At 36.4% G+C, this 10,866-nt stretch overlaps 2 protein-coding genes across 7 annotated transcripts in view; one reads left to right on the top strand and one right to left on the bottom strand.

Annotated features, from left to right (window-relative positions):
• The window catches only part of LOC120092586 (probable inactive DNA (cytosine-5)-methyltransferase DRM3), a 13,921-nt gene extending 8,461 nt beyond the window's left edge, over positions 1-5,460 (top strand). For all 6 annotated transcript variants that reach the window (XM_039050715.1, XM_039050718.1, XM_039050714.1 and 3 more), the window contains 3 exons: positions 2,300-2,399; positions 2,622-2,701; positions 3,845-5,460. In XM_039050715.1, coding sequence (XP_038906643.1) covers positions 2,300-2,399; positions 2,622-2,701; positions 3,845-5,239 — 1,575 coding nt within the window. In that variant the 3' untranslated portion in view covers positions 5,240-5,460. The remainder of the gene's footprint in view (positions 1-2,299; positions 2,400-2,621; positions 2,702-3,844) is intronic.
• A 1,003-nt stretch (positions 5,461-6,463) lies between these two features.
• Positions 6,464-9,149, bottom strand: LOC120092588 (polygalacturonase At1g48100). The gene is made up of 6 exons (XM_039050720.1): positions 8,571-9,149; positions 8,151-8,318; positions 7,981-8,025; positions 7,690-7,897; positions 7,313-7,394; positions 6,464-7,190 (listed from the first exon to the last, which is right to left on the bottom strand). The coding sequence occupies exons 1-6, from the start codon at positions 9,000-9,002 to the stop codon at positions 6,689-6,691; spliced, it is 1,437 nt and encodes a 478-aa protein (XP_038906648.1). The 5' UTR covers positions 9,003-9,149; the 3' UTR covers positions 6,464-6,688.
• Positions 9,150-10,866: the final 1,717 nt, after the last annotated feature.

Here is a 10,866-nt window from a genome sequence, read left to right as displayed (position 1 = left end):
AGCTTGGACACCATAATAATTCCAAGCAATATCCGTGAAGCCATGGAGAACTCTGAATGGAAATCGGCTGTTATGGAAGAAATGAGGGCGCTTGAGAAAAATGGTACATGGGAACAGGTGCTTTTACCAGAAGGACACAAGACGGTTGGTTGCAAATGGGTTTTCACTGTAAAATACAAATCAGATGGGATGATTGATCGGTATAATAAGGCCAGACTTGTTGCTAAAGGTTTTACCCAGACTTATGGAGTTGATTATTCTGAAACATTCTCTCCTGTAGCTAAAATAAATACTATTCGTGTGTTGTTGTCAGTTGCTGTTAACAAAGATTGGCCACTGTATCAATTGGACGTTAAAAATGCGTTCCTTAATGGTGAACTTGAAGAGGAGGTCTATATGAGCCCGCCTCCTGGATTTGAAAGTCAGTTCAAGCACAATGTTTGCAGACTGAAGAAATCCTTATATGGACTGAAACAATCCCAAGGGCTTGGTTCGATAGGTTTACTACATTGCTTAAAGCACAAGGTTACAACCAAGGACACTCAGATCATACACTATTTACAAAACGATCTGTTTCTGGGAAGGTTGCTGTTCTCACAGTGTATGTTGATGATATTGTTTTGTCCGGTGATGATGAGCGTGAAATTTTGAGGCTTAAAATGAGAATGACCAAAGAATTTGAAATTAAAGACCTTGGTAAGCTGAGATACTTCCTGGGAATGGAGGTAGTTCGATCAAGAGAAGGTATTTTAGTATCGCAAAGAAAATATACACTTGATTTACTCAAAGAGACAGGCATGACTGGCTGTAAACCTGTTGACACACCTGTGGAGTATAATGCAAAACTTGGTGTTACAAACAACGAGGTTCCTGTGAGCAAGGAAAGGTACCAGAGGTTGGTTGGAAAGCTGATCTACCTATCCCATACCAGACCAGACATTTTATATGCAGTATGCATTGTGAGCCAGTTTATGCAAGCTCCGTATGAGGAACATATGAATGCAGTTGAGCGTATCCTTCGATATTTGAAGGGAACCCCCGGTAAGGGCTTAATGTTTAAAAAATCTAGGAAAAGAACGATTGAAGCCTATACAAATTCTAATTAGGCAGGCTCTGTTATTGATAGAAAGTCAACTTTTGGATATTGTACCTTTGTTTGGGGTAACCTTGTCACTTGGCGAAGTAAGAAACAGGGAGTAGTGGCTGAGTACAGGGCAATGAATTTGGGAATATGTGAAGAAATCTGGTTAAATAAGGTGTTGACTGATCTTTACTAAAACAGGGAGCTTCCAATGAGATTATTCTGTAATAATAAAGCTGCAATAAACATTGCGAACAACCTAGTTCAGCATAACAGGACCAACATGTAGAGATTGACTGACACTTCGGGAGCATTTGTATTCCCTATATTCCGTCTCATCAACAAGTGGCAGATGTTCTCACCAAGGGGCTGCTTAGACCAAATTTTGACTATTGTCTCAGCAAGTTGGGTCTTATCGACATTTATGCACCAACTTGAGGGGAGTGTTGAAAATAGGGTTTTTACTCTAGGGGTATTTTTGTAATTGCCTCTAACCCTAGGGTTCTCTACAAGTCTATTTATTCACCCTATTCTCATGTATTCAGTGTATTAGTTTTATAATAATAAAAGAAAAGATCTGTATCGTGGTTTTTCTTCTTGGTCTAGGGTTTCCTTGTAAATATTGTGTTTTTCCTCTGTTATTATTTTCATCACTTAGTATCATACTCAGACGTGGCAATGCATGCACACACGTCTACAATAATGTTTATACTCAAGGGCGGAGTGAAGGAGGACGGTTGCCTCCTTTTGATTATTTATACTTAAAAAGTTAGAAGTTTTCCCCCTAATTTGCTCATGCCCCCAAAACTTTTAGGATAAAAAAAAATTATATCCGTGAAATTATAGCTCCACCCTTGTTTGTACTATGCTATGCAAAAAACACATTCATATGCACCCAAAAATTTAGTTTGCAGTTTCCGTTTTGTTTCCTTTATGGCACACTTGTGCCTTGAACTGTCATAATATAAGTTGTACGTCTCATCACAAAAAGACATGCATGGTGTACATACATGGCATTTGCATTTTATAAACTCGTCCAGCTTGGTTCAATGGACTTTTTGTTACTGAGTTAATCAAGTTGATTACAATTTTCTTAGTCAGTCTACTTTTTGCTTTATGCTTACCATATTTAGTTCGAGCATGATCCTTTAGTCTTGGATTTACTGTTTCAACCTTTTTCTAATAATGCTCACTTAATGCAAGTCAATTTTATCTCAGGAAAATGATGAAACCTTGTTTGTGACAATGGAGAAAACACTTCGCTTGCTTGAAATGGGCTTCACTGAGAATGAGGTTTCTTTGGCAATTGAAAAGTTTGGTAAGCAACGGCTCCTAATAGCATGCCACATTACACGTGACTAGTGGATTTATCCCATTTTCTAGTGGTGTAGTATCATTTGGTTCTTTCAATTTGCATGTTATGTTTAGGGATTATTTGTTTATTTTGCTCCAGGAGACTGATTTTCATCCCATTCACCTTTTATTTTTTGTGGGTTTCTCATGGTTAACTTTAAGCCATTGACGAGCATCAATATTTCAGGTTCGGAAACTCCAGTTTCGGAGCTTGCCGATTCCATTGTTACAGGTCGAATTGCTGGTGACTACCCTGGGAATGTTAAGGTTCTTACACTTGAACTTTGTTCAGAATATTTGTGCTAAACCTTATTAGTGTTCTTTCTTTTGTGGTTCTTATCTATTGGCTTTAAATACCCCTATTAACACATTAATCTCAGAACAAGGTTAATATCCATGCGTCTAGGACCTATGCTTGTGTGAATAACCGATTATTCAAATTCTTAAGCGTTCTTTTCTTTTTCTAAATTCCTTGACTAATGACAGAAAATTTTCCACTCAAAGAGGTCAGAAATACTAAAATTGGAAGAGCTTGCAAGAAATAAAATATTCAACTTTGTCCCAAACTTTGTTGGCCTCTTCAGTTTAGTCTTAAAAAGTCGTATCTTTTTCTTTCCCTACCCAACATGAAGTCAGCCATACATTTCCCAAGAGTTTTCAATGAGTACCAAACTTTAAAGAGTTTTACAATACTAGGGACATCCTCTCTCTTGTTTAATGGCCATTTATTAAAAGGAGAAGAAGACTCTTTGGCTGAATTTTACATGGCTTTTCTTTGGTCTTCTTGGCTTGAGCAAAACTCTCACATTTTTAATGAAAAGGAACAAGGTTACAACCTTTTCTCACTTCTAGCTTTTTATCTCTTAGTTGCTGTAAATTGATCCCTTTTTATTATTTATTTATTTATTTATATTTATTTTTTTGTTATTATAGCCTTGCTAACCTTATGACCAATTGGAGAAGTTTTCTGTTATCCTTGGGATAGGAATTTCCCTTTTGTAATTTATCAATGAAAATTTTCCGGTTCCTTAAAAAAAAAAAACAAAAAAGTAATAAAAAGAAGAAATACGGAAAAGAATTCCACAATCCCAAATTTTGTCAGCCTCTTCACATTTTGTTCATCCCCTATAAAAAATCTCAACCTTAAGTCAGATGTCTCAAATTTCTAAAATAGCTTCGTTAACTTTGTTTGATTTCAATAATCCTATTGCTAAACCTTATTTGGAGTTCAATATTAAGTCCTCTTATCTTCATAAAAATTCTTTATTCTTGCCCCCTTATTTTGTGTTTGGTCCTCTGTTGAAAAAAAAAACCGAGTTGATTCTTGTATTATGTGGCCAACCATCTGGTGCTAGTATATAGTAGCCTATGGGATTCTAAAATTTCTCGTGTTTTCATGGCTTTGTGCAGTGTTCCCCAAACTCATTTGGCATTGGTGGTTTACATACTCCAGAAGATTATATGACTAGAGTTAAAGCTGAAGAATCCAGTTCCGCTGGCGTTTCTCTGTCGAGGAATGTTAACATTGATGAAATACTGAAAGGGAAAAGGCCAAAAGTAGAAAATATGGATGACCTTCTGAATCCTATTCCTCGCTTTGATGTTAAAAATAAAGGGAAAAGGCCAAAGCAAGAATATGCTGATGACTTGAGTTCTCTATATGGTCCTGGATGGGTGGAATCAAAAGTCAATCCAAACATCACCAGTTTTGACATCCCCCCACCTTCAAAACTAAATCTCTCAAGAAGTCTTGATACAATGGTGGCTAAGCCTCCACCCCCACCCATAAAATTAAATCCTTCTAGAAGTCTTGATAAGGTGGTGGCTAAACCTCCCTTTTTCTTGTATGGAAATGTTTTGGATATATCTCGTGATTCTTGGGAAAAAGTTTCCAAGTTCCTATATGCCATTGAGCCTGAATTCGTGGACACTCGGTCCTTCTCGGCGTTGAGTAGAATGGAAGGCTACGTGCACAACCTTCCATGTGAGAACAGGTCTCACATCCTTCCGACACCTCCAATGACCATCCAAGATTCTACACGTACAAAAAAATGGTGGCCTTCCTGGGATACAAGGAAGTATTTGAGCTGCATCAATTCTGAAACTAGAGGAGTACCTCAGCTGTGTGATAGGCTGATAAAGACGTTAACTGATTCTCGCGGTCGGCTCTCTTCTCAACAGCAGAGAGATATTCTTCATCATTGCATAGCATTAAACCTTATTTGGGTCAGCCAGTTCAAACTGGCTCCTATAGAGCCTGAACAGCTAGAGTGCGTGCTCGGCTACCCGGTTAATCACACCCAAGATGCCGAAAGTAGCTCAATGGAAAGGCTTCAATATCTCAAATACTGTTTTCAGATAGACACTTTAGGTTATCATCTATCTGTTTTGAAGTCTATGTTCCCAGAAGGGTTGATTGTGTTGTCCATTTTCAGTGGAATTGGCGGGGCGGAAATTGCTTTGCACCGTCTTGGCATCCGTTTGAAAGTCGTGATCTCGGTTGAGAGTTCAGCAGCAAAGAGGAGGATTTTGAAGAAATGGTGGCATAGTAGTGGACAAACTGGGGAACTAGAACAGATAGAGGACATACAGAAACTAACAAGCAACAAGATTCACAATTTGATTAATAAATATGGTGGTTTTGATTTGGTCATTTGTCAGAATCCTTGTTCTCGTTGTTTGTCATCTTCAAAACTTAACCAGAGTGGAGACGCTGAGGGTATAGCAAGTTTTGATTTCTCTATATTCTACGAGTTTGTCCGTGTTTTGCAGGGTGTAAGGAATACCATGGAAAGAAGGAAGTGACAATGTGCATTTCATCTGCTTGTTCTAATAATATTAATATTTAGTACACAGCTCAATATCAGACTATTTTGTATTGATTTCTTAAAGATGTTCAGTCACTTGACTCACTTATTCATCTCAATTAACATCCAACTGCTCTAAAACGACGGCCAGTCTCCTCTCTTTGATTGGGGAGATTGTCCTTAGATCGAGGAGATGGAATGTTCAGTTTTGAGTCCCAACTCCACTGGGTTCGTTTTTTAGCTCGTTCTTTCGTAGTACTTATTAAATCCCCTCTTTGGCCAGTGAGACGGTTTCGTGGAGGGTGAAGATCCCAAGGAAGGTTCCCCTCCTTTGTGTGGCAATTGACACTGGTGGTCTTTCGTTGCCTTCTTTATCAAAATGGAGGAAGATCTGGATCTATGACTTAGCAGCTATGACAGTTTAGATTATTTTTTTTTTTTGTTTTTTGTTTTTTTTTTACCGTTTTAGTATTTAGAGTGTTAGACACATGGTTTACAAGAAGTTTTTCCTTCCTCCGTCTTTTTCGACAAAATGAGAGTGTTAGGTACTTAAGCATCTTGAAAAATTGCACTCCAAAAGTTAGTTACTAGAGTGGGAGAGTCAAGTCACTTGAGTACCACATTGGTCATCCCATTTTAATTAATGTGGGACAAAGACATTCCATACTACCTTGGTTTGGTTTCTAAGGGAGAGATTTGGGGGAGGAGACATGATCTTTAAGGAGATATCTGAAGTGAGGAGTGAAATAGTGAGGAGTAAGGAGTCATGAAATCTAGGGAGTTGTAAACCCTTGGGGTCCACAATGTAAGGAGTTGATAATATATAAAAGAGATGTTTTTTTAGTAGTGGAATTCACCTACTTCGTGGGCCAAACAAGGAGTGGATTTTAATACTCCTACTTTTCCTTCCCAACTCCATGGAAGATACACTGAATTATAAGATACATACTAGACGGGGCCAAACAAGGAGTGGAGTTTAACACACTCTAGAGGAATTGGGAGTAACTCTAACGATGTTATTAAGTTCTAAGCATCGGTGTTGAAGGCATTTTGTAATTATTTATTAGATTTTATTTTACCAGATTTTTTTGTTAGGGCATCATTTATAAGTTTATTTTTTTTTGGATGTCCTTCGATTCTTCTCTTAAAAAAAAAAAACTCCAACACAAAGGTGAATTTAAATGTATAAATTGGAAGATACACTGAATTATAAGATACATACTAGACAGGGCAAAACCGAGAGCCTCACATCTCTATTCTACATTTTACAATAGGGTATCACATCACACAATATGGGAGGATTAAAAATGAACCCAGAAAGGGATGGAGTTGGAGCCTAATCCATAACAAACAAGACCCATTTACAGAAAATGACTCTTTGGTGGTTCTGCTGTGGGGACTGTATACAGTATTATTATTCTTATTAAGAGTTTGCATTGGAATACTTTTAGCAGCTATATTCAGATGTCTCTGCAACATTCTGAGGTTCTCCCTCTTGCAAGCAATCTATGGGAGGAATGGTCAAAGTCTCTTGAATGCCAAATGCATTCCAACAGAAAGGATCTTCCACCAACTCGCCCTCATGTGGCAGCAGCTCGACTTCCGACATTGTAATATTTGTGCAGGCCACCGTGTCGCTGCAAGCGAAGTGAATTGGAGTATTCCTTACGTCGTAAGTTCCCTTGATGTTCTTATACAACACTTGGTTGACGAACACAGCCGACGTCTGGTTTAGACAATCCTTGGACAAGCAGTAGTATTGATCAACTATGATGCAGTTTCTAACATTCTCCATCTGTATGTTCTCGAACAAGATATCGCTCACCGATCCCGATCCTCCTTGCCATGTCTTTATCCTCACTCCATTGTCTGAATCTCTAATCACTGCGTTTCTAACTGTTATGTTGGAAACACATGCCTGAGAATTGTGGACTCCCAGGCTCCCGATGCTGCTCTTTTTCAAAACCAGACATACAACTACAAATTACTCTCTGTTGGACTGGTGTTAAACAAATAAATGGAGATTGCAATTTTCACATTTCAAGAGGAATTGAATTGACATTGTTAGTACCTAATTCCATGACTGGGCCCACAAGTAACCCCATCAATGGCCACGTTGGCACAGCCCGGCCCAATTGAAATGCAGTCATCACCTGTATTTTCAAATCATAAATCAACAAAAAAAAAAAAATGTGCCTTGAATTAGTGTATTCGTATTTATATTATTTACGATTTAGAAGAACTCTCTAACTCTATTGACACCTTTGTAAATTGTAATACGATATTTTTCTCTAATAATAAAATTGCCCTCTCTTTTTGCCCATAGACATAATTAACAGTTAAACACATTATTAGTCATTTTTCTACTATTTACATTTTCTGTTTCTTTGATTGTCGATTTCGTAACATTTGGAAATCAGTGGGCAAGAATGAACCATTGTTTCATACCATTGGATATCATGGAGTTGTATATTCCAACCCCTTTAGTATTCTCTATGTGGATTCCATCAGTGTTGGGACTGAGCTTTGGTGAAGAAATGGACAGTTTTTCTATCAGAACTCCTTGACACCCATCAAATTTCATATGGAACATTGGACTGTTTTGGATTCTCAAGCTATTCACTGCCAAATTACTGCTCATGAAGAATCTTATCAACTGAAAAAAGAACCCAAATATCAATATTCAGTTGGCATTTCTGATTCATACATATAGTATTAATATATGTGTTTCCTTCTTACCGCAGGGCTGTCACATGGTCCTGGGAGAGTTGACCCATTTGGACCCTGAAAAATTGAAAGAAAGGAAAATTTTAAGCCTTGCATTGAAAATTGAAACCGAAAGAAAGAGAAATATTCAAGAACAAAAAACCAAATGGTGAAGTGAAATAGATGCAATGCAATGTAGGTACCCTGTGTGGTTTGCATGGCAATTCCCACCATTTCTGACCATTCCCTTCAATAGTTCCAGTTCCAGTCAATGTCATTTGATCCAGCCTGTAAAACACAAGCCATTGCCTCGGACTATCCGCCTTCGGCCACGACTCCGGTCCTTCCGGTGGCATCAAGGTCCCATCCACCTGATTCATTACATTTTCATTTATAAGTTCCAACTTGATATAAAACCTGTTTGGGATGGAATTGTACACGTTCCAAACAGAAAAAGTACTTAAGTATATCTCGAGCAACACCCATCTTTGTATAGTCCAACTAAGTGCTTAATCACAAGTTGACATGTGACAAAAAAGTGACTGATGAGATGCATGAGAATGGGTGTAGTCCAGATTGTACGCAAGGTTGAGAAATTCAAAATTTGGGTTAGAATTGCTGACCTTAAACACAAGTCCTGGTTTGCAAGGTCCAGAGAAGATAGTTGAAGTAATTTTAAAGCAAAGACCAGAAGGAACTAAAAGAGTAGCAGATTCTACAGCACAAGCTGCTTTCCATGCTGCCTTAAAGGCAGCAGTGTCATCAGCACAGCCATCTCCAACAGCTCCAAAATCAGTAACATCAAACACACAATCAGAACTTGAATTTCCAGGTTCATTAGGATAAGGATCAGATGGAACTGAAGGAACTGGCTCAGCTGGACTTGAAGGAACAGCCTTCTCTGGTGGTGGTGAAAAAACAGGGGAATCTTCATTGGGCTTCTCTTCCTTTTTTCCCTTATGAAAATGGTATCTTCCATTTACATTGCTTGAATTTTCCACCAACAAAGTGGCTACAATCCAAATCATTACAATGAAAACCCCATTGAATTCCATGGAATCTATCAGCTAAAACTTGAACAAAATTTGAGGCAAAGAATGAGAAATGACAAAAATTGCACTTTCAAGGGAGAAAGAAAGAGACTTGAGTTGTAAAGAACAAGCTTTAAGGAAGGAACTCAAATGAAGTTAGGCAAATTGGCTGGACTGAAGCTGTATATATATATGTGTGTATATTTATTATTAGTTTAAAAGAAAGAAAACAAGTAGCCTGTAGAAAGAGAACACGTGTCAACTTCAGAGAGATGAGCAGAGGAGGATATTATAGTAAAAAGTAAATTTAAAAATAAATATGTTATGTTTATTATTATATGGCTGCAGTGCATTTGCATGGAGTGAACACGGCGGGTCCTGAGACACAGATCTGAGGCTCTCTTTCTTTCAAACTATAATATTTGCAGCATTGAAAAGCTGAAGTTAAAAATTGGAATGTGGGTTTTTTTTAATAATTTTTTTGGGTCAAAATACTATTTTGGTTCCTATATTTTAAAGTTTGTTCAATTTTATTCTCAAAATTGTTTAAATGTTAACAATAATTTTCAAATTAGGAAATACAATATGTGAATATATTTCAAATGTAAAAAAAAATCTATAATATAATAGATTTAAGATTTATTGAAAGTATAAGGACTATAATTGAACAATTAAAGTACATGGACAAAGATTAAACAAATTTTAAAATATAAAGACTAAAATTGTACTAACTATTTTTTTAGGTTAAAACACTTTTAAAGCTTATACATTTATCGAAGAACTCTATCATTCACTCTTTCGAGAAAATATTTAGTACTTTGGTAGTATGAAATTTTTTTCATACTACCTTCATTCATTGCTTGCCACAATAGTAGTATTTAAGAATTATTTGGGTCTATGAAATAAATAAATAATAAATTAATAAATTATTTAATGACGTGTCAAATGATGAATGGAGGTTGCATACCTCCATATACTACCGTATCACTAGATTTTCCCCCTTTTTCTTTCTTTTGCACATTTATCGAAAAATTTCATCTTATAACTTTGCACTCTAAACACAGATTTCTTAACTCTAACATGTTAACTTTGGGCTTCAAAATTCCACTCAATGTCTTAAACACCCCTATTACTTTAGTTCTTATACACTTTTAAATTTGTAACAATTTTATCAATCTACATATGCATGGAGTCTCATTAAATTTAGCAATATTGTTCATGATAAAGACTAAACGATTACACAGTATAATTTAGGGGCTATTGAAAATATAAAGATTAAATTATTATCAATTAAATTTTAAGGACTAAATTATTTTATCGATCAAAACCGTCATTTTTTACTTTTAAGAAAATGTATATAGGACAGAAAATCAGTTGAGAAAGGCAGATGAAATGTGAAGAAGAGAGGTTAGAGGACAGGTGGCTATAGAGTTTTGGGGGTTTATAGACCAGAAAAATGATATGAAACAGAATGAAAAGTGAAAAAAAACAGGGAATGTGAATTGGTCTATTTTGGTTTTTGATTTAGTGGAAAGAAAGAGAGAGGCAGAGTTTATGAGTCTCGTGATTCTATCTTGTTTTTTAGCATTTCTGGTACTTGCTTCTGTGTTTCGATTATATTATATAAATATATATTCTTCTATGGAATTAAAATCCCTCATGGTCACGGGCTGCTGTTCTCAAATCTTGTGGCTCATCAAGTCCCATCTGTCCTCTTTTCTCTAAATCAAAAGAAAAGAAAAAAGAAAATGAAAAGAGAAAAACTCTTTTTAACTTTGTTATTTGTTTTAAAGAATATATCAACATAAACACTCTCGATTTTACTTTTGAAACTACATAAAAAATTTTGGATCAATAAAAATCATCATCATCATTTACATACGATAAT

This window comes from Benincasa hispida, chromosome 12 (genome assembly GCF_009727055.1).
Source record: "Benincasa hispida cultivar B227 chromosome 12, ASM972705v1, whole genome shotgun sequence".
NCBI classification, from domain to species: Eukaryota; Viridiplantae; Streptophyta; class Magnoliopsida; order Cucurbitales; family Cucurbitaceae; genus Benincasa; species Benincasa hispida.
This window is presented reverse-complemented; position numbering and strand designations above follow the sequence as displayed.